The sequence below is a fragment of the Numenius arquata genome, unplaced genomic scaffold (assembly GCF_964106895.1).
Source record: "Numenius arquata unplaced genomic scaffold, bNumArq3.hap1.1 HAP1_SCAFFOLD_1001, whole genome shotgun sequence".
Classification (NCBI taxonomy): domain Eukaryota; kingdom Metazoa; phylum Chordata; class Aves; order Charadriiformes; family Scolopacidae; genus Numenius; species Numenius arquata.
Genome location: NW_027415538.1, coordinates 2,935 through 25,822, shown reverse-complemented (window position 1 = coordinate 25,822; position 22,888 = coordinate 2,935). Strand labels below are relative to the sequence as shown.

General features: G+C 65.9%; 1 protein-coding gene across 3 annotated transcripts; it reads left to right on the top strand.

Annotated features, from left to right (window-relative positions):
* The first annotated feature begins 406 nt into the window (after positions 1–406).
* Positions 407–21,144, top strand: NFIC (nuclear factor I C). Of its 3 annotated transcripts, XM_074167763.1 has the most exons (10): positions 409–937; positions 11,969–12,040; positions 12,547–12,621; positions 12,762–12,885; positions 13,195–13,319; positions 15,154–15,282; positions 15,395–15,579; positions 17,114–17,273; positions 18,864–18,949; positions 20,830–21,144. In XM_074167763.1, exons 1-10 carry the CDS (start codon positions 520–522, stop codon positions 20,845–20,847), a joined length of 1,392 nt encoding a protein of 463 aa, XP_074023864.1. In that variant the 5' UTR covers positions 409–519; the 3' UTR covers positions 20,848–21,144. The 3 variants fall into 3 exon arrangements, with proteins under 3 accessions (XP_074023862.1, XP_074023863.1, XP_074023864.1); XM_074167761.1 differs by lacking the exon at positions 17,114–17,273 and having other exon boundaries at positions 407–937; XM_074167762.1 differs by lacking the exons at positions 17,114–17,273; positions 18,864–18,949 and having other exon boundaries at positions 407–937.
* The last annotated feature ends 1,744 nt before the right edge of the window (positions 21,145–22,888 follow it).

The window sequence follows — 22,888 nt, the reverse complement described above, 5'->3', positions numbered from 1 at the left end:
ATGCTGGGGGTGTGGGGGACCCATCCCTTGGGTGCTGCGGTCTGGCAGTGGCACGGTGGGTGTGATGGCAGGCGGGATTTCTGTCGGGAGCGGATCCCGGCAGGCGCGGGCGGGAAGGGGAGAGGGTCCGAGTGCTGCCGAGCTGACGTGCCTTGTGCCTGGGAGCGTTGCAGCCGGTGGGATTTATGGGGGGGTGCCGGGATGCAAGGGGATCCCACTGCATGGGGAGGGGTTCCCCGTCCATGGTGGGCACATGCCTCTGCCACAGCTCTTCCTCCTGTTTGCACTGGGATGCAGCCCGGCAGGGATGTCCCCAGCCAGGTCCCCATGGGGTCCCCAACTATCCCAGCGTGGGTTTGGGGGGGGCTCAGCTGGGAGTGACCACCTGTCCCTCTGCTCCCCCAGGATGAATTCCACCCCTTCATCGAGGCGCTGCTCCCCCACGTCCGGGCCTTCGCCTACACCTGGTTCAACCTGCAGGCCCGCAAGCGCAAGTACTTCAAGAAGCACGAGAAGAGGATGACGAAGGATGAGGAGAGGGCGGTGAAGGACGAGCTGCTGAGCGAGAAGCCGGAGGTGAAGCAGAAATGGGCCTCGCGCCTCCTGGCCAAGCTGCGCAAGGACATCCGGCCCGAGTGCCGTGAGGACTTCGTGCTCTCCATCACGGGCAAGAAGCCCTCGTGCTGCGTCCTCTCCAACCCCGACCAGAAGGGGAAGATGCGCCGCATCGACTGCCTGCGGCAGGCGGACAAGGTGTGGCGGCTGGACCTGGTCATGGTCATCCTCTTCAAAGGGATCCCACTGGAGAGCACCGACGGCGAGCGCCTGGTCAAGTCGGGCCAGTGCACCAACCCCATCCTCTGCGTCCAGCCCCACCACATCAGCGTCTCCGTCAAGGAGCTCGACCTCTACCTGGCGTACTTCGTCCGCGAGAGAGGTGGGTGCTCGGTGGGTGCTCGTCCCTGTGAGGCAATGCCAGGATGCACCCCCAACCAGATCCAGCTCCCTGGGCAGGCGGGGGGGTGTTCTAGCTTTCCCATCCCCCCCTGCAATATCTGTCCCATCTCCAGCTTGGGGACACCACTCAGGGACACATTTCCCATTGGCAGACCTTGTAAAGAGGAGTGGGTGCCCCCCACCCTGCCCACACAGATGCTCTCCCCTGGGTGCATCCTGGCTGCCCCGGGAGGTGCGTGCCAGGGAGGGGAGGAGGCGAGCGGTCCCTGAGGATGCTCCTGGCCCCGGGCATCCCCAGAGGGGTGGCTTAGGGGGTTACCCCTGTGTCCCACGCCTGCCTGACGCGGCTGCCTGTGCTGCCAGCCCGGAGGAGCGGGTGGGCGGCGTGGGCAGGGAAGGGACAGCCTGTTCCTGGCACGTCCCCCGAGGGCTGGAGCTGGTCCAGCAGTGCCAGTTTGCCGTGGGCTGGCATCCCAGCCCCTCACCTGGCGGAGGACCGAGGAAGGGACAAGAGTGGCTAAGGCCATTTGGGGAGGGGGAAGCAATAATGCCAGCAGGGGCAAACCCCAGCAGCTTCTTCTCTGCACTGAGGGGGTGCTGCTCCCCTGCCCTTCACCTGCCCGGGAGTCCCACAGACCCGCTGGGAGGACTGGGCTGGTTTCACTCCAGCGAGGAGGGAGGGTCAGATCTGCTCTTGAAGCCTTGACGATTGAAAGGGGGAAACTGAGGCACGGTGGGCAGGGCAGACAGCAGTTCCCAGGCTGATAGGACTAGGTCCCTAAGCCACCATCCTCGCTGCCAACTCAAGCCACCTCCTTGCATGTCGGGCAAGAGAAGTTCGTAGTAGCTCGAGTCAGATCTTATTTTATCCAGGCAGGTTTATTTTATCCGGTTGGGGACGTGCTGGCACAGACACCCACCCGGCAACTGGGGTCCCCCACGGGCCCTGACATCTCCCAGCACCCCCAGGTGGGTGAGGAGCCCAGGGAGATGCTTCGAGATCCCCGCAGGCAAGGGAAGGGTGGGTTTCGCAGGGATGATGCAGAGCCAGGGGGGTCTGCGACATGCAGCCCCGAGGGGTGGTCGAGGGACTGGCAGCCGAGGGGCTCGCAGCCCTCCACGGCCAGGCCAAGCTGCCCGGGTGCAGGGACAAGGACATCAGTCCCCTTCTGGCAGCACACACCCACAGCACTGGGTGATGCCCTGCAGCCGTGCCCCCCGGCCCCATCAACACCACAGCAGGGGGAGCATGGGGCTCCTTGCCCAGCCCTGGCCAGGGTCCAGGGGTGGGTAGTGACACCACAGAGGGCATCATGGTGCCACAATCCCAACAAAGGGGGTGCCAGAGCCATGAATAATGGTGGGCACGGGCCCTACCCTGCCTGGCCAGCAGTGGGGTGTGCTGGGTGTCACTGGGGAAACTGAGGCACATTGGGCATACGTCCCCCCAGTCCTCAGGGAGCCGCATGTGCCCCAAGCCCTCGTGGCTTTGGGGACAAGCAGGGCACAGCCTCTGCCAGTGAGTAGTTGGGACCAGATCCTGCCCCAGGGCCCAGACAGGGGGACATTGACCATCAGCTGGGGGGGTGCACGTGTGCGCACGCGTGGTGCTGGCACCGTTACGCCTGGTGCACGTGGCTCGCCTGCTTGGAGGCAGGATGGGTCCCAGCAGTGCACTGGGAACGGCGGGTGCTGTGCTGCCCGGGCACTGGCGGGGGGGGGGGGGCATGGGTACCCTGTGCAGGACAGGGCAGCAGCTGCTGGGCAGGGTAGGAAGGTTTCATGTACTGGGCTGAGACATGGCTGTGCTGGGCTGAACTGGGATGGGGTACTGGGCTTAACTGGGGTGCTGCATGCCATGCTGGGGGCACTACATACTGGGCTGGACTGAGGGCATTGTGTGCTGGCTTGGCTGGAGGTACAGTGTCACACTGGGCTGGGGGGTACCCTGGACTGGGCTGGACTGGGAGCACCCCCACACTGGACTGGGAGCCTGTGTTGATGGCAGGGACCCATGGCAGCCGTGACGGAGTCCGCTGCACCGCTCAGTGTCCCGCATTGGGGTGCCCACCCCGGCGGGTTCCCCGGCCACGCCGCAGCTGGCGGGTGTCCCCAGGGAGGTGGCTGCCCCTCTGCCACCCCCACCCCCCCCACCGGCGACCTTGACCCCGGCGTCTGGGTCCCCAGCAGCCGCAGTCACCTGACTGTCTAATTGGGAACACAGCGGCTGTAAATACTCTCTGATAAGGCCTGGCAGCCTCTCACTTTCCCTCTTAAGGTCGCTCCGTGTCCCGGTTAAGGGGGACCAGGATGGGCCGGTGGCATCGGCTGCGGTGGGGGTGGGACCCCCCCGGGATGCTGCAGGGTGCGGGGTGCTGCGGTGGGGCGGGTGCTCAGCATTGTCCCGGCCCCAGCCCGCAGTGGGCACCTTCTGTGAGGCTGTGGCTAGCGAGGAGCTACCCGGCCTGCCGCCTCGGTGGGGAAACTGAGGCAAGGAGGGATGTTGGGGCAGCCAGTGGGACCCTGCACTGTATGGCCAGGCCAGGCGATGGCACCGCTTGGGGTGCGCTGGGTGTCCCCCACGATTGCTGGCCACCTCCCTGCCCTGCACGCTGCCTGCTCGCTCCTGCCTGCTCGCTCCTGCTCGCTTTCTCTCTTTGCACATCTCAGCCTGCAGCCAGCGCCCCCCCGCAGCATCCCCAGCCCCAAAGAGCCTGAGGGAGGGTTGGAGGAGGCTGGGGGGGATCTCGGCTACATGTAGCCCCCCCGGCCGGGCAGCTCCGGTTCCCCGCAGCCCCCGCGGCCCCCCGTTATCAGGCCGGAGCACGTGGGCTCTTGGCTCCCCCGCCTACGCCCGGCCCATTTTGCTGGTGTCAGCACAATTTCCCAGCCGCTGCTCTGGCAACGCCGGGGAGGGGAGGCGGTGGAGGAGCCCCCCGGCACTGCTCTCCCCACCTGGGGTCGGGGGCAGTCTGGGGTGGGGGGGCTGAGCTCCCAGCCACCCCCGGACTGATGCCAAGGGCCAGCTCTACCTCTGGGCTCTTTCTTGCCCCTCGTCCTTCTACCTGGAAGTTCCACCTGGCTATCTGAGCCCCCGGGTGCACTTGGGGAAACTGAGGCCTGAGCGATGCCGGGCTGGGGGGTGGCCCCGTGCCAGTCCCGCTGTGGGGTGCAGGGGAGCGCTGAACCTCTGGGTCCACTGCCCAGCGATCAGCAGCGCAGCACCGGCCCCCGGAGCACTCTGCCCAGCACCCATGGCCCCCGGTACCCCTGCAGGCAGGGCGGGCTGCCAGCTGGGAGCAGGATGGGAGCAGGATGATGAGTGCTGGGTGGGAGCAGGACTGGGAGCAGGATGATGGGAGAAGCGCTGGGTGCAGGGCTGGGTGCTGGATGTGATCAGGGCTGGGTGCAGGATGATGGATGCTGGATGGCAGCAGGATGATGGGTGCTGGGTGGCAGCAGGGCCATATGCGGGACTGGGAGCAGGATGATGGGTGCAGGACTGGGAGCAAGGTGATGGGAGCAGGTCTGGATGCGGGACTGGGAGCAGGAGGATGGGTGCAGGATGGGTGCAGAGGTGGGTGCTGGGTGGGAGCAGGATGGAAGCAGGGCTGGGCTGTGCACACCGCAGTGGGGGAGGGGATGGCGCAGCAGCCCGGAGCTGGGTGTGCAGCGGTGGGGGGGGGTTTGGGGGGGGGAGCTCGGAGGTCGCTGGTGAAAGTCAAAAGCATTGCAGTAAAATGGTAATCAATCTCCCCAGTCGATGGTGCCAGGACCTTCGAAGCATTACAGAGAGATTCCTCCCAGCAGCTCCTGACGGCAGCAGCCAGTCTGGGGGGGCTGGTGCCCCCCTCCCTGCACCCTCACCTCAGTGCTCCCCACCTCTGTGGGCCCCCCCTCCCTGCACCCTCACCCTTACCCTTACCCTTACCCTTGTGCCTCCATCCCTTCATTCCCATCCCTGCATCCCCATCCTTGCATCCCCATCCCTGCGTCCCGCATGCCTGGACCCTTATGCTCGCACCCCTCATCCCTGGACCCACCTCCTCTTGCCCCCAGCCCTGCATCCCCATCCTGGCACCCCCCCATCCCTGGACACCCCTCCTCGTGCTCCCAGCCCTGCATCCCCATCCTGGCACCCCCCCATCCCTGGACCCCATCCCAGCTGGTCTTCAGGAGCTGGGGGGAGGCAGGATGGGGTCTGTGCTGGCCCCTCGCACCCTTTGGGGTGCTCTTGGGCTGGCAGGGACGCTGCAGCCGATGTGCTCAGTGAGAGGGCACAAGGCTCTGCCCTGCAGTGAGCTTCCCCTGACAGTGCCTGGCAGCTGAGCCTGGCTCTGCCCCCCCCCAGGGCTGTGCAGGGTGGGAGCAGATGGGTGCCCAGGGCAAGCAGGCGGCAGGCCCCAGGGTGGCATCCCGCTCCTGACACCCCCGGCACGCTACGGCGTGCAGCCGGCCGTGCCGCCAGAGGGGGGCCAGCAGCCGGGGGGAGGCAGGGACCTCCATGCCGTGCCAGCATCTGCGTCTCCCACCGCCTGGCAGCCCCTTATCTCCCCTCACCAGCCTCACCGCTGGCTGAGGCGCAAGGCAGATGGCACCAATCTGCCAGGGAGCCCGTGCCAGGGCTCTCGTCCCGAGCGCGCCTGCGGCCGTGCCAGGCCGGCCGTGCCAAACGTCTGCGCGGTCCCCTCCAGATGGAGGAGCAGGCGTTTCCCTGGGCAGCGCCGCTCCGCCAGCCCCCGCACAAATATTTATCGGCAGGGTGGCGAGGAGATTGATGGGGTGCACAATATTTGGGCTCTGCCGTTCGCGGAGCTGGGCACCAGCGGGCAGGTGGCCGGAGAACCCCCCTGCACGCAGATAAAGACGTGCAAACCCTCTTCCCACTCCGGGTATCTCTCCGCTCCGAGCCAAACAGGGAGGCCGGGGCTGAGGGCAGTGAGACAGGCAGAGCCCAGCGGATGCGGGAGGAGAGACACACACCCCCCCCCAGGAAAGGGCACAAGGATATGAGACATCAGAGAATCGACAGGGGCTGGGTTCCTGGCCCCAAGAGCTGCGTGCCACAGAGGCGGGGTGGAAAGTGCAGTGACCCCAGCCATCCCTGTCCCCTGCAGCGTCACCGCCCGGGGGACCCGCCGTCCCCGAGCCCAGCCCTGCTGCGAGCTCAGCGGCGGCAGCAGCCAGGATGGCTTCGGCGTGCTGGAGCTCTGGGGATCGATGTGCCGGCGACCTTGGGGAGGTCAGGGCTTCCCCGGCTCTCCCGCAGTGCGCCGGAGCCAGCCGGCTTCCCTGCAGCGCCCAGCTGGCAGGGGGCAGCCCCAGCCCCGCCTCACCAGCGAAGCGAGTTGCCCTATGCTCAGCACCGCAGCCTCGGCCGGGGTGAGCGATGCCTGCCGGGGACCTGGCACCGGGTGCCACGTCCTGTGGTGCCAGGATAGGGGGGGCAAGGGGACAGAGTGCTTCCTGCACCGTTCAGTGCCCGATGAATAAAAGATGAGTGAGCTCCGTCTCGTGAGCACCTGCCGTCCCCCGCCTTCACCACCCGCCATCCCCGCACGCTGCCAAGCGCCGTGCCCTCCCCAGGGCCGCAGTTGCCATCCTGGCTGGGCGCCCAGCTCTGTGCCGCGCTGGCAAGGGACAGCTGGGGCAGCAGATGCCCGTGGCGCTCCCTCCCGCCGGCGGCTGTGGGCATGGAGTGGGGGAACAGATGCCGCCAAGCCCCCCGGCATGCCACTGCGCCCCCAAACCGGGCTGGCACTGACAGTTGGGGTCCCCTGCCATGCTGGCCCCCGTGCTGGGGTCTTGGCCATCCAAGAGGAGGGCTTGAACCTGCCCCCCCCCCCCCAGCCCCATGTGGCCTCAGCCCCAGGACGGGAGATTCCCACGATGCACTGGGAGCGATGCCTGCGGTCAGTGTTGGGGGGAGGTGGGGGTCAGAGGGGCCATTGGGGGGCCCATGGGACTCTGGGCAGGGTCTGGCTGTGCCACAGCCAGGGGTTGGGCTGTGCCGTGGGGCTGTGCTGTGGGGCTGTGCCGTGTTGTGGGGCCATGTAATGCTGTAGGACCGTGCCATGCCGTGCTGTGCCGTTCCGTGGGGCTGTGCTGTGCCCATGGGCTGGGGTTGGTGGGGCAGCGACATGCTGGCAGCCCCCAGCAGCTGCCCAGGGCCTGGCGCCTTGGCAGGGCAGGCAGGGTGGGCAGGTGGCCAGGCCTGGGACCCCCTGGCTGGACCTACAGAGCTGGGGTGTCCCCTCCCGCCCCATCTACCCTCCTGCCCTTCTGCCCTCCTGCCTTCCGCTTCCCCTTCCCTCCCTCCCTCCTCCCTGTCAGCTCTTTCCCTCTTATTTTTATTTTCTTCTCTCTTTTGTTCTTTTCTTTCTCTTTTTTCTTTCTTTTCCTTTTTCTTTTTCTCTTTTTTCTTTTTCTTTTTCTTTTTCTTTTTCTTTTTCTTTTTCTTTTTCTTTTTCTTTTTCTTTTTCTTTTTCTTTTTCTTTTTCTTTTTCTTTTCTTTTTCTTTTTTTTTCTTCTTTCCTTTTCTCTCCACTTCCATTTCCTCTTTCTTTCTTTCTTTCTTTCTTTCTTTCTTTCTTTCTTTCTGTCTCTCTTTCTTTCTGTCTTTCTGTCTCTCCTTTCTCTCCTTTCTCTCTCCCATCCCCTCCAAACAGCTGCACCTCTGAGTGCCCCCCAGTCTCTCCAGCCCAGGGTGCTGGGGGGAGGGGTGCCCGTGGGGGGGGTCCCGGAGGGGGTGGGGGGCTCAGCCATCCTTTTGTCCGTCCCACTCTCTCCCCTCCCTTTGTCCGCTGCCATCTGTCCCTGCTCACCTCGGCGGGCGCCGGCAGCGCTGGATGTGGCCCAGGCCTGGCAGGGCTGAGCGAGGGGGCGGCCATGCAGCCTGCCTGGGGGGGTTTCCCCCCGGCTGTTGCCATCTCCCTGCGCTGGCCGGGGTCGGCCGAGGACAACCCCGCTCTCTCCCAGCGCGCCGGCGCTTCGCTCGCAGGCGCCGGCCAACGTGCTCGCGCCTCCCCGGCCTCCCGCCCGGGCCAGCTGGCTGCAGCCGGCGAACGTGGCAGCGGGGCGCGTCCGTCCCCCCCCCGCCACCTCGGGGGATGCCTCCAGCCAGGACCTCCCCGGGGTTCTGCTCGGCTGGGGGAGGAGAAGCTGCCCCTCCTGCGGCACGAGCAGGCTGAGATCCAGCAAACTCATCTCACCCCCTCATACCACTTGCAGCCCTTCGGGCACAGGGGCTGGGGGGCCGAAGGGGGAGCGGTATGTTATAAAGGGCATGGCGGAGGGGTCCAGTGCCCCCGGCGTGCCGGCCAGCCCGGCTGAGCTGGGATTTACCCGGCAGACACGGCATTTCTCGGGGTATTATATAAAGGAGGTTACACAAGCAGGTCTGTTCCGGGTTTTATGTAAGGGCCACCCCAGCGGGACGGGCAATGGAGGCACTCAGAACAGGGGGGTCACTGTGGGGTGGGGGGTGCTGGGGTTTGGCAGGGAGTGGCCCCTAAATCATATGCTCCCCCCTGGCAGCCTCACCAACCCCTAGTCCTTCCAGTGGCACCACTACCCCACAGCACTGCAGCTCCCTCAGGTCTCCAGGGGATCCCCCATCCTGACCAGGCTGTTCACTCTGGGCCCTAGTGATGGGTGCTGTGGGAGAGGCCAGCCAGCAGCACTGGGGGAGCTGCACGTTGCCCCTGGGTGGCTGCTGGGGCTGCAGCACCACTGAGGGAGAGGCGGGGGGAAAATCCCCAGGGGACATAGCCCCAAGCTGGCCCCAAGGGAAACTGAGGCACAGGGCAGGAGCCTGCAGGCGGCGGTGCTGAGCCCTCTCCCATCTCCTGCCCTGTCACCAGCAGAGCTGGGGGGGAAGAAAGCTGCTGCCCTAGCCGGGGGGGCTATGGCCACTCACGCCGGCGCCAGCAGCTCTGCCAGACCCAGGCATCCTCCAGCCTCTGCGCCTGCGCCCGCACCACTGCCGGTAACACCGTGCTCTGTTACCATCAGTGCTCGGGCATGGAGCCAGGGCTCTTCTGCAGCCGCGTCAGCCCCAGGGGGCACCCGGCCTGCAGGGACGCCCCCCGCCAAGGTCAGCCCTGCTGCCCGGGGGTCGTTCCCATGCACCGAGGCCATAGGCAGGGAGTCGCCGTGGGGCTGGCAGCACCATGCCAGCCGGCGGGGCCAGGGTGCCGGGGATCCATAATTCAATGGGTGGCATCGGTCCAGGCTGCCAGCGCAGCCAGGAGCCCAGGCAGCGCCCCCCTGGCCCTGGGCACACACTTTGCTATTTTTAAAAGTGATCGGATCGACCTGTTCAGTCACCGAGTGCTCTCCCCCTCTGTGCCGGGGGGGGGCCTTGGCACTGAACCCCGTCCCCACCGGGCTCCCCGCAACGTGGCAGCAGCGTCCTCCCCCCAACCTCAGTCTCCCATCCCAGCCCCAGGGGGTGTGGAGGGTGCAGGATGCCCCCCCATCAGTGTGGCTGGAGGGCACAGGGGATCTCCCCAGGCTTCTTTCGCCTTCCCAGTGTGGCCGAGCCACTTTTTGGGTGCTGAATTTGGTGTGTCCCAAAAAAAAAACCAACATCCCCTTGGGGGAGCGAGGCCACGGCGGGAGCCCGGTGATGCCTTCGCCATTTTAGCGCGCGCGGGCCGGCCGCAGGCAGCTGTCACATGGCGGTGAGAGCAGTTTGGCCCGGCCGCACCGCGCCGGAGGCGGCAGCCAAAAATCTGCTGGCGAGCTCGCCCGGCTGCGAGGATGGCTGCCAGCTTGAGGGGGGGGACACACACCGAGCCCATGGCCCCCTGTCCTCGCACCCGTCAGCAGGGACATGAGGGTGCTGGGAGGGGACAGTCCTGCTGCCAAACCTTGGGGCTCGGAAAGGTCCCCGGTGCTCCTTGGGGTGCCGTGGCTGGGGCTAGGGTGGGGGGAGGCCCCCCCGGCAACATGGGGGGTGGGGGGCACTGGCAGTGCTGGCGGACGCTGGTGAGAGGGTGTGGGGGGCACAGGGGACACCCGGGGGGGTGGGGGCTACCCAGGGCAAGTGAGTGGCCTTGCCGGGTGCCCTGGGGGCAACAGGGGCTGGGGCTGGGGTGGCTCTGGGGGGAGGAAAGGGCTGTGCCCAGTGTCCCAGGGGAGCGACAGTCACTGTGGAGCATCTGGGGGTGAGGAAGGGTCCACGTGGGGCATCTCGGGGTTAGCAGAGGCCATGTGGACCATCTCGGGGTGAGCAGGGGCCGTGTGGGCCATCTCGGGGCGAGCAATGGTGGGAGGCCCTGTGGGCCAAGCCCAGGGCCATGCCGGGCACCTTGGAGACCACTGAGTGAGGGCACAGCCCGGGGGGGGTTCCTAACAGCCAGGCACCCCCTCGAGTGGGCAACTGGGTGCCATGCTAGGGGCGAGTGGGGGTCCAGGGAGCCCCGAGGCGACGGCGGGGGGAGCATGGGGGAGCCGGGCCAGCCTCGGGGCTGCAACCGCGAGACACCGCCCCGTGCCTTGGCCGGGCTCCATCGCTAACCACTTCCAGAGCCACTGCGAGATTTGTTGTTTTAAGAGGCGAGGAGGGGCCGTGTCCGGCCACGCGGTGCCCGCAGGCGCGCGGGGGGTCCCTGCTGCCACTCGCCCCCTGCCCTGCCTCGCTTGTGCCCCCCTTGCTCCCACCGCCCGCACCCCTCCTGCAGGCTCGGGCACACGGCAGCTTTCAAAATGGGGGGATAAAAAAAGGGGAAAAAAAAAAATATAAAAATGGAGAGAAGGGGGGGGAAAATCCCCGCGCCCGTCGCCGGGAGAATTTCTGCTCCCTAAAATGGCTGCCTGGAGGAAGCCAAGCGTGCGGGCAAGAGCGCGGGCAAGCGCATGGGCACGGGGCTGGCTGGCGGCGGGATGCGGCATCGGGGCGGGATGCCACAGGGCTGCCGGCATGGAAGGGCTGCCAGGCCGGCACGGGGAAAGGGTGGGGAGGAACAGTGGCAATTGGGGAGGCAGACAAAATGGCTGCATTCGGCATCGACGTCAAGCGGCCCCGGGGGTGGTGCGGGCACGGGGGTGTCGGGGTGGGGGGCGGTGCGGTCCCACTGCCAGCGTGGGTTGGCCTGGCTGGCCAAAAATAACCGCCCCGGGAGCCATGTGTGCGCGAGGGGCTGGGGGGCAGCATGGGGGGCAGCATGGGGGGGTGCGGAGGGGGGAAGAAGAAGAGGGGGAAAAAAGGAAAGAAAGGGTAAAAAACCCCAGCCCCAGCAGGCGGGCTGGCAGCCGCAGCCGCTCTGTTTTGACGGTGTTGTTTGGATTGTCACAGCCCTTTCCTGGCATCAGCCAAAGCTGCGAAAGAGAAACGCCGAAGGCCAAGGGGTGGGAGAAGGAGGAGGATGATGGAAGAGCGGGAAGAAGGATGAGGAGCAGGGAGGGAAATACACGGCGAAAGTTTTGGAAGGGCTTCAGGAGATGCCAGGCCAAGGCTGTGCCAGGGAGGAAGGATGCTCCTCAGTGTGGCTCGGGCCAGAGGGGGTGTGTGTTGTGCCGTACCGTGCTGTGCTGGGGAGTGGCGGTGCCATGCCATGCCGTGCCAGGGAGTGCCAGTGCCGCTGAGCTCAGTGTCTGAGCCGGGTTATTTTCAGCTAAGATGGAGCAGGGACAGCAGGGGCACCGGGCATCAAAGCGGGTGCTGCCCCCGGGCCCTGCTGCCCTCGGGAGGCTTGGGGGAGGCAGAACGAGGTGACACGGGGTGGCGAGGGCAATGCCCGGCCGCGGTGACACTGCCTGGGCAGGGATGGGTGAGGGCTGGAGGGAGCAGAGGAGGTAGGGAAGCAGGAGTGGAACTGGGTGGCCATCACCCTGCCTCAGGGTGGGTGGATCGCTGGGGGTTTCCCTCCTTGGGGGAGCAGTGCCTGTATCCTGCATGGGGTATCCCCGTTCTTGTCACCGGCGGGGGGGCCGCAGGGAGGGACGCTTGGTATCGTGGCTTGTACTGGCGTGTGTGGCTCACCCCAGTGGTTTTTCCCTCCTGCAGATGCAGAGCAGAGCAGCAGCCCCAGGACGGGCATCGGCTCGGACCAGGAGGACAGCAAACCCATCACGCTGGGTGAGTGGGGTGGGCAGGGCTCGGGCAAGGGGTCACGGGACACCTGAGCACGTCCCCAAGGTCCCTGCAGTGGAGGTGGCCCCCTTGACGTGCAGTCGTGCCCCCCGGCCAGCTGCTGCTGGGCACCTGCAATGAGCTGGGCATGGCCTCAGCCTCATCCCACAGCTGGCAGAGCCCTGCTGGGGCCGTGTCCCTTGGGGACAGCAGCTGCCAAGGGGGTCCCATGGTGAGGGTGCAGCCCCCAGCCCTGCCAGCGCTCTCACGCACAGGGACACTGAGGCACAGAGCAGCCCCGCAGTGTCCTCGGCAGAGGGGACCGGTTGGGGTGGTCCCTTGCTGGGGGAGGGAAGTGGAGCGAAGCTGGCTGAGGCGGGGGCAGGAGGCGTTATGGGGGATTTGGGGGTGTTGGGGTGCCCTCAAGCATCGCCACAAGACAGTGCGGGGCAGCGGGGGTGGTTCTGTGTCGTCGTCGTCCCCCCAAGCGCTTCCTCCTCTCTCCCGCACAGATTCAACAGACTTCCAGGAAAGCTTCGTCACTTCGGGAGTGTTCAGTGTCACCGAGCTCATCCAGGTGTCCCGAAGTGAGTGCCACCATGATGCCACCATCCTCCCACTCCCGTTTGCCCGGGCACAGCAGTGTCCCAACGGCTCCCACATCGTGGTTGCGGGCTGGGGCTGCCTGCAATGCTGGCCCCCCCCTGACCTCCCTCTCTCCCTGCAGCGCCGGTGGTGACAGGCACGGGGCCAAACTTCTCCCTGGGGGAGCTGCAGGGCCACCTGGCCTATGACCTGAACCCCTCCAGCACCGGCATGAGGAGGACGCTGCCCAGCACCTCCTCCAGCGGGTAAGCGCTGCCAGGGTGATGCCAGGGCAATGCTGGTGTGATGCTGGAACAATGCTGGGATGATGCTGGGATGATGCTGGGATGATGCTGGGATGATGCTGGGGTGCTGCCGGTGCAGTGCCGGTGCGATGCCAGGGTTATGCCAGGGTGATGCTGGGGAAATGCCGGAGCAATGCTGGGGCGATGCCAGGGTGATGGCAGGGCGAGTCCAAGCAGAGCCGTGGGTCACTGGCTGTCTCGCAGTGGGGGAGGTGGGGGGCGGGCTGGATCCTGCTGCGGATGGGCGCTGACCCCTTCCCTGCGCCCCAGGAGCAAACGGCACAAGTCGGGGTCCATGGAGGACGACATCGACACCAGCCCAGGGGGCGAGTACTACACTTCCTCCAACTCCCCCACCAGCAGCAGCCGCAACTGGACAGAAGACATGGAAGGGGGTAGGTGCCTCCCCATAAGTGCCCTATAGGTGCCCTATAAGTAACCTCCTACTGCTATAGGGCCCCCAGCCAGCTCACCGGTTCTCTCCAGACCGCTCCTGTGAAAGCCCAGGCACTCAGTATGTGCTGTGGTGTTGCTATAGGCCCCCCCCATCAAGGCACGGCCTCTCTATAGGTGCCGTGGTGTTGCTATAGGACCCACCCTTTAAACACAGGCTCTATATGTGCCAGAACATTGCTATAGGGGCCCCTGATTTAGGCACAGGCTCTCCATAGATATCCGGGTGTTGCTATAGCCCCCCTCATTTAGGGACAGGCTCTCTATAGGTGCTGTGGTGTTGCTATAGGACCCCCCTCATTTAGGCAGGGGCTCTCTCTATAGGTGTTCTCTGTAGGGCCAGCCCAGTGCCCCAGCCCCACGGCAGCCTCTCCCAGCCCCACGGCGGCCGCTGGCGTTACGGACAGCTTGCTTTCTTGCTTGGCGTTTTTTTTCCCTTTCCTGTCTAGACAGCCCCAATTAGCTGTTCATTAAGAAGGGGGGGGCTGGGCTAATTAAAGCGATGCTGCGGGGCTGGCACAACGCTCCCACGCCCCAGGGCGCCTTCGCAGGCTGCAGGCAAAGGAACCGCTGGTCTTTATCCCCCCTTGGCTCTTACCGTGCCTCCCCATGCCCCCCAGGATTCATCTCGGCCCCCCAGCCCTGCCAGAGCTCAAGGGGGTGCCCAGCCCGGGGGCTGGAAGCACTGATCCTGTCGGAAGCAGGCTTGGGGAAAGCGAGTCCTGCCCCAGGATGGTGCCCCAAATGTCAAGGGGACTGTGTGCCATCCTGCCCCTCACCCCGGTTCCATGGGGCCAGGGCTACTGGGGGGCAGGAAGGTCCCAAATGGGAGACGTACCTCCTCCCTGAAGCCTTGCAGGCTGGTGTGCGTGGCAGGAGGGAGCCGTGCAGGGATGTCCCTGTCCCCCGCCGGTGGCCTGATCCAGGGCAGGGGCAAGGGTGGGGGGGGCAGCAGGGGGGTTACGACAATCCCGTACGGGATGTTCTGGGAAATCCTCCTAACCCACGGCTGAGAAGGGGCTAAACCCATTACCGGGCCTGGGCCAAATGGCCACAGCTAAAGCCATGGTGGCGGCGGGGGATTAACGCGCCCGCTGCCCCCTCCTGCTTGACCCTGCACCCCGGGGTGGCCCTCGGGGACCCGGGTGTCTGGCATTGCCAGGGATCCTGGGGGCTGCGGGTCCCTGGAGCGGTGTCCCACCCCCTAAGCAGACACCGTTCTGCCTCCCCTGGAGCTCCTTCTGCTGGCAGGATGTGGCGCCCAGCCCTGGGGTGCCAGGGGAGGGGAGGTCCCAGTGGGGGCACCCACTGGTGCCCCTGGGGTGGGCACACGCGCACACGCAGTATCTGCATGCACATACATGAGAACACAGGCACACACGCACACTGCAGCTCATGCCCATGCATGAACACATGCCTGCACACGAGTGTGCATGTCCACGCACTCACACGGGTGTGCACGGTCATGCTGGTGCACACACATGCGCGCACACGCACACAGGTGTTTGCACACCCATGCACACCCGTATGCTGGTGCACACACACATGCACACCTGCAGTGCACCCCGAGAGGTGCCCATCCTCCTGCCCACGCACACACGTGTGCACGCACACCCACGTCACACCCACTCATCCTCCCTGTGCCCAGCCCATCCCCAGGGTGTCCCTCGCCCCAGGAAGGAGCACCCTAACCCCGGGCCAGGCTGGCAGCACCCCCAGGGCTTTGGGGTCCCGTGGCAGGTGCCGGGGTGTGACGCTGCGTCCCGCTTTCCCCAGGCATCTCCCCCACCGTGAAGAAGACGGAGATGGACAAGTCCCCCTTCAACAGCCCGTCGCCCCAGGACTCCTCGCCCCGGCTGAGCAGCTTCACGCAGCACCACCGTCCCGTCATCGCGGTGCACAGCGGTGAGTGTCCTGGTGGGGAAACTGAGGCACAGGGCGAGCGAGTGAGTAGGCAGGGGGGCAAGGGCTAGCACGCAGTGACATTGTGGGTCACCCCTTCCGCTCTCGCCCGCAGGTATTGCTCGAAGCCCGCACCCGTCGTCTGCGCTGCATTTCCCCACCACCTCCATCCTCCCCCAGACGGCCTCCACCTACTTCCCCCACACGGCCATTCGGTACCCGCCTCATCTCAACCCGCAGGACCCGCTGAAAGATCTCGTCTCGCTGGCCTGCGACCCGTCCAACCAGCAGCCCGGACCGGTAAGGATCCGGCCCCACCCCCACATCCCATCACTGACCTCGCCGTGGGGCACTGGGGGGCTGCTGCCGGCCAGGCTGCCAGAACGGCATCCCCTGCATCGTCTGCTGTCACCGCCGTCGTTGCCGCCGCATGTGGAGTGGTTGGGATGCTCCGGTGGCACCCCGGTGCCGGTACCCAGCCCGGTAGGGTGTTCTTACCGCTGCGGTGGGGACTGAGTGGCTCCGGCCGGTGCCGTGCGTTGGTTGGGGAGCGCCGCTGCGCCTGGTCAGGGTTGGCACCTCATTTCTCTGGCAATGGAGGTGGTGGCCCCTAGCACCGGGACCTGCCTCGTAACGGGGACAGGGCAGTGGGTGCTGGGGCTGAGCCGTCAGCTGGGGCTGGAGGGGTCTGATGGGAGCAGGGTGTCCGGCAGGAGATGTGTGACTATCGCCACAGATAGACCGCCAGCGTGCCTGGGCGAGCGATGGGCTCGGCGTGCCCTGTGTGCCCGTGCAGGTGGCTGGTGACCCGTCAGCCCCGCCGCTGCGCCGTGTCCCCTGGCGTCCCCACGGGGGTGGCACGGCCACACCGTGCTGCTGCGTGCCTTCCCTTGCCTCAGCACGCCATGCACCCAGCAACTCATGCACCCCGCGCACCCAGCAACCCGTGCACCCCAGCACCTAGCACCCCACACCCCATGCACCCCAGCACCCCATATCCCCTACACCCAGCAACCTGTGCAGCCCAGCGCCCCGTACCCCATGCACCCGGTGCCCCACACACAGCAACCCACGTACCCCACACACGCAGCACCCCACACACCCAGCAACCTGTGCACCCACCACCCCGTGCACCCACTATCCGGCACCCCATGCAACCATCACCCTGTGCACTCAGCACCCCATACACCCAGCACCCCACACACTCAGCACCCCACACAACCACCTCCCTGGGCTCCCTTCATGCCCGAAGCTGGGGTCCAGGGGTAGCCGCATTCCCCCTCCCGTGCCCAGGGCCCTGCTCCACTCCCTGGATGCAGAGGGTCTCGGGGAGCCCCTTTGAGCTCTGCCTGGCACCCGCCCGCTGCCCCTCACCGGCGAGGCCTGATGCCACCGCGGCTCTTTCCCCATGCAGTGGCTCAGTGCCAGGCTGGCAGGGGCCAATTTGGAGCAGCCCCCCTGCCAGGTCAGGCGTGGGGATCAGAGGCAGGAGCCTTTGAAGGCCGGCACCGCGGGGTGCCCCTTCCCCACAGGTGAGCGCTTCAAAGGCCTCCCGCTGCCGCGGAGAGGGGGGCACAGTGCGCCGGCTCTGGCACACACTGCCATGGGGCATGGCCCCCCCCCTCAGTTCCCTCCGAATCCCCCTGCACCGCCGTGATTTCCCTTTCGCCAGCGCCGACCGTTCAGGGCTGCTCTGAGACCCATCAAACTCGTGTCAGTGGTGAGGGATGCTCTGTGCCTGTGCCGGGCGGCTCACCGGGCCAGCTTTGCCGGTGCTGCGCGTGCTTCCTAATGGCTTGTGCTGTTTGTTTTTCTGTCTGTGTTGTGTCCCCAGTTAAATGGAAGTGGTCAAGTGAAAGTGCCCAGCCACTACCTGCCCACGCAGATGCTGGCGCCGCCACCTCCCCCCGGCATGCCCCGCTTGGCCGTCTCTCCTGACACCAAATCCACCACGACAACTACCGAGGGAGGGACGACCTCACCGACATCACCCAGTAAGCACCCCGCGGCGCCCACCCCTCTCCCCGGCCCGGCCGGCCTCCTCCTCTCGCAGCCCCCCCTAAAGTCCTCCCCCCAGTCTCGGTGCTGCCAGGGGGATGTTGGCGGAGGTGGCCTCCCCGCAGCCGGGGCGAGGGCGGCAGCCGGCACACAGTGAGTTTGCTGGGTCTCAGGCAGGTCGGAGCGGGCAAGGTTTGGGCAGGTGGCTGTTGTGTTCCACTCCCCCCACGGTGGGTCCTGTGCTGGTCCCAGGGACCGGCCTGAGCCCTGTGTCCCTCTGAGGTGGCCAGGGGAGTGGGAGTGGAGCCACGATGGGGCTCCCCCACACCGACATCCTGCCCAAACCCCCCCAGCGTGGGCAGGGCTTGCGGGGGAGGCTGTCGCCTCTCCATGCCTCAGTTTCCCTACTGGCCGGCAGAGGCAGTGCTGCTGGTGACACGGGGACCATCCGGCATGTGTGTGGCACTGATGGCAGCGTGCCTGGCTGCGCTGCACGGGGCTGCCATCTCCTCACTGCCCTGGGTGTCCCTGGCACTGGGGACCCTGCTCTGGTCAGGGGCTATGAAGCAACGCGGGTGCAAGGACTGCATGCAGCCTGGGCGGGAGGCGCCCGGGGAGCCTTCGTTAGCAGTGGGGGCTGATGAGCTCCTCCCGCCTCAGCTCCACCTCGGGGGACTTTAGCACCTTGGCCATGAGGATTTTGGGACCGCACAGGGGAGATGCCAGCGTCACCCTTGGGCTGGCATCAGGGCGCGTGCCGCAGTGGTGGGACGCTGTGCCATCACCATGCTGTGTCAGGGCTGTCCCTGTCCCATTATTCCCACGGGACACCTCCTGGTACCCTGAGAGGCTGCCACATCCCCACAGGGTCGGGTCCTGCACGGGGGCACTGTCCCCGGGGACAGGCCGCAGCCGGGTGGTGCCAGCCGGCTGTTGAGTGTCGAGGTTCTGCGGCGTGAAGAATCCAAGCCCGGCTGATCTGGACAGGAGAGCTCGAGGTGGCATGGCCTGGACGGTGTTGGGGACACAGCCACGGCCACAGGGAGGGACTGGGCAGTGCCAGTCCCCCCCCAGGCTCAGGGAAGGATGCGCATGGGGGCATTGGCTGTCCCCAAGGGGCGCAGAGGCCAGCTGGCTCAGAGCCTCCTGTGCCCCCAGCAGCACCCTGAGCCCAGGAGCTCAGTGGGACCAGGGGTCCCACTGCTGGACCCCCAGCAGGGGAGTGGAAGTGACAGAGGAGGAGACGTAGCCATGTGGCTCGGGGAGCTCACAGCCACAGCGACAGCGGGGTGGGGAACACCCGTCTGCGCCCGCACCCTGAGGGCATCTCATCCCCCCCACCCGCCGTCACCCCGAAGCTGCCCCTGCCACAGGGCGCAGACACGGGCGGCACCGCTCTGGGCGCAACATCCCCGGCCTCCGCTCACCCGCCGCCGGGGCACAGCCAGGAATGTCACCTGGCCACCAGCTCTGGGTGCCCGGGATGCCCGTCCCAGCAGCACCAGGGAGCGGGCCAGGCTTGGCCCCGGGGGGACGATGGCGGTGCCACCGGCAGCCCCGTTAACGAGCTCTCGTTTGTTCCCCAGCCTACTCTGCACCAGGCACGCCCCCTGCGAACCGTTCCTTCGTGGGATTAGGACCAAGGGATCCTGGGAGTATCTATCAGGCACAGGTGAGAGCGGGGATGCTGCTGGGGGGACCCTCCTGCCCTCGCCCCGGGCACCGCTGCCGTGGCATCGCCGTGGGCATTGCCGCCGTGGGCATGGCCGATGCAGGCATCGCCATCCCGGGTATCGCTGCCGTGGCATTGCTGACATGGGCATCCCCACCATGGCATCGCTGCCATGGTATTGCCACCGTGGGAATTGCCACTGTGGCCATTGCCACGATGGGTGTCACCACCGTGACGTCACTGCCGCCGGGTATCTGTGCCATGGCATTGCTGCAGTGGGATCACTGCCATGGTTATTGCTACCATGGGCATAGCTACTGTGGGCAGTGCCACCGTGGCATCACTGCCGTGGCCATTGCCACTGTGGGAATTGCCACTGTGGGCATCACCACCATGGCATTGCTGCCCTGGCATTGCCACTGCGGGCATTAGTGCTGTGGGCATCGCTGCCCTGGCATTGCCACCATGGCATTGCTGCCCTGGCATCCCCACCTTGGGCATCACCACCCGGCACCCTATGCCAGGGCCTTGGGCATTGGGTCCCCCAGGGCAGAGGGGGTCACTGCCGTGCCCATGCCTGGCACCGCAGCACAGCCAGGCTGCCCAGGTGTCCACAGCATCCCCTGCTCTCCCCCGACTGTGCCCGCCGGCCGCTCCAGCCGCAGCGGGATGTGGCATGCGCCTTTCCAGGGCCTTTTCCTTAGTCCTGGCTATTTTTTAACTGGTATTTCATGAGCTGGCGCTAGCGCCGTGGGCAGTGCCACGGGGCCAGGGCAGGAGTGCCAGCACCTTGCCTCACTTGTGATATGAGTTGGCTGGCCTCAGCAGTCCCAGCAGGGGCAGCTCCGGGAGGCTGCAGCCCTGCCTGGGGGGTGATGCCAGTGCCAGGGCAGTGGGATGGGTGTATGGATGGCACTGTGCCGGGGGCACCCTGGGGTGCTACACCCGCTAGGGGCAAGTACTTGGGGCACTGAGCTGTGCCTTGGGGCACCCAGGGGTGCTGTGCTGTGCCTGGGTGTGAGCACTGGGGGACCATGATCTAGGGCACCCAAGGGTGCTGTGCCGTAGCGGGGTACAAACACTGGGGGCCTGGCTCTGACACAGCCCCCTCGCCCTGCCTCAGTTTCCCCAGTCCTACACGTGGGCAGAGCATGGTGGGGTGGGCACCCCAAGGCCTTTGGGTCCCTAAAGAGGAGGTGCAGGGCAGCGCCGGGAGAACCCCAGGGGAGCAGAGTACCCGGGTCCCTGCACCCCCAGCCCCTGGGGGGTCACAGCTGCTTGCAGTCCCCAGGGTCCCTGGGCATGTGTGTCCGGTCACGCTCCGGGAGCCTCCGCAGGGCTCAGGGATGCTTTGCATGGGGAAACTGAGGCACGGGGGTAATTAAGTGGTGTCGTGTATCCCTGGGAGGGGTATCTGAGACCTGCTGCTCTCAGGTCATGTGTGGTGGGGCTGGGAAGGGTTAAGGGAAGCAGCGGCCCCGAGCTGTCTCGTTGCCAACGGAAACCAGACATGAGGTAATCAGGGACGAACTTGAACTTGGGGCTTGGCGGTGGGGGGGGTGGAGGAAGACAATGGGAGGGTGTCAGGGGACCACCCCACAGGGTCTCCAGCCCTGCTACCCCCTGCACCCATCCCCAGGTGGGACCGTTCCCTGGGGAGCGTGACCTTCACTGTGGAAGTGCAGAGGGAACAGCCACCAAAGGGGACACGGGTGGCTCTGGTGCAGAGGACTGACAAATTCAGTGCAGGAATGGGGACAACAGCTCGGTGTGGGTGACGGCTGTCCCCGGAGGCAGGGGGGGGACATGGCCTGGGGGGGGGATGGAGTGGCTTCGTGGCACAGAGCACTAACGCCAGCTTCTCTCTTCTCTCCCGGCAGTCCTGGTACCTGGGATAACCGCCGCCGTGCCGCCCCTTCGCCTCCCTTCTCCTCTGCTTTAGGCACCCCCAGAGGAACATCCCCGTCCCCGAGCACCAGGCCCAGCCTTGCGGTGACGACGGAGAGCGCGGACTCACGACGATGACGACGACGATGACAAGCAAAACCCACACCCAAAGGAAAGAGCGAGGGAAAGGAAGAAGGAAAAGGGTCAAACTTTTTTTAAAAGGAAAAAAAAAAACAAAACAAAAAACAACAAACAAAACAACAACCCACCCCAGGAGGACCTTCCCCCCCACCCCGGCGATGCGCCAGAAAACAAAGAAACAGAAAAAAACAGAAAAAAAAAACACTATTATTTGTCCCGTCAGCCGGCGCTGCGCTGAGACCTGACACAACTTGTGCCAGCGATGCCTCCCAGAGTGGCAGCGGGGCTGCGGCGCCAGAGCCCTGCCGGCCGCTCGCCGGAGGGTCGGATATGCAAACGGCTCTTGACTCTCTCATTCTTGCCTCTGTGAGTAGAAAAGATCAAACCCCGCCTCCCCCGCCGTTCCCCCCAGCCCCACACAGACTCTCGGGGGGCCCCGGGGCCGGGGGGTGGGGGGGGGCGCGGCAGGGTGGGGGGACCCCTCCTGCCGCCGGTTCCCAATGTATGCGGCAGCACTCGCCGTTGGGGCAGTGGGATGCTCCGTGCCGTGCCAGCGCCTCGGGGATGGGCAACGCCGTGCTGCGGTGACACGGTGATGCGGTGACATGGTGGCACGGTGACACGGTGGCACAGTGGCCCGCTCTGCTTGGCACAGCACGAGCGAGTGTCACAAGGCAGAGGGGGCTTGGGACCGCGGAGGGTGCATGGGCACAGCCAGAGGGCAGTCGTGGCGACGGTGGCACCCCGATTCCCACGGGGACAGGACGTGGGGACACTCCCACGATGGCCCCAGCAGGACCCGGGCTGCCACCATCGCGCCGTGGCACCGGTCGCCGTCTCTCTGCAATGCCTTCCTCGCCTCCCCGGCATGCGCCGACCCCTGGCCCCACGTGTCCCCAGGTGTGTCCCTGTGTCCCCCCTGCATGTCCCCACGCCGGGGGGGGGGCGGCAGGGGCGTGCGTCCGTGTCTGAGCTATGCATTCCTGTGGACAGGTACCAGGTGGATGGCGAGGAGAGGGTGCGCTCGTGTTGCACATTTTGTAGGAAATGCACTTTTAAGAGGGAATTGTCAAAAAAAAACAAAACAAAAAAAAAAAAAACCACAAAAAAGAAAAGAAAAAGAAGAAAAGAAAAAAAATCACAAAAAAGGAGGAGGAGGAGGAGGAGGAGGAAGAGGAGGAGGAGACGGAGCCCCCGGCACTGGCTTGCTGGGATGGCTGGTTTGGGGTTTTTGGGTTTTTTGTTGTTTTTTTTTTAAAATACAAAAGGATGGAGAAAAGGAGCCCGAGCGAGGCCGAGGGCAGAGCCAGCCCCACAGAGCACCCAGCCCCACGGAGCCACCAGCCCCACGGAGCCCCTGGACCCACGGAGCCCCCGGCCCCGCGTCAAGTGCCTGAACTGCGGCGGGGAGGGGTCCCGGCCCCCCCAGAGGAGCCCCTGGCCGGGGGCAGCGTTGGAGGAAGCCCCCGGCTGTCCCTGTCCCACACAATGGCAGCGTGGCTGAGAAGGGGACATGGGGACGTGGCAGTGCCTTAGAGCAGAGTGACCCCCGCGACGGCCAAGGAGGAGGAGGAGGAAGATGACGAAGGCACCCGGTGTCTCCAGCGAGAAAGTGGCGGCCACAGAGGAGTCCGGTCCCAGGTGTGTCCCCAAAGGGACCCCACGCCCCAGGGGACACCCCACACGTGATGATGGAGAGAAGCCACCCTCCGGGAGCAGGGGATGTCACCGAGGCCACCACCGCCACCAGCTTGGCCCCCTCCCCTGTCACCCAGAGCTGCCCCGTGGACCACCGGCATCGCAGCCCCCCCCATCCCACTGGCCACCCCGCTCCCCCTACAGCTTCCCACCCCCCCCCGGGACGACACGGTGAGGCCGGATCCTGCCCGCCCGCAGCACGGCACCGGGGAA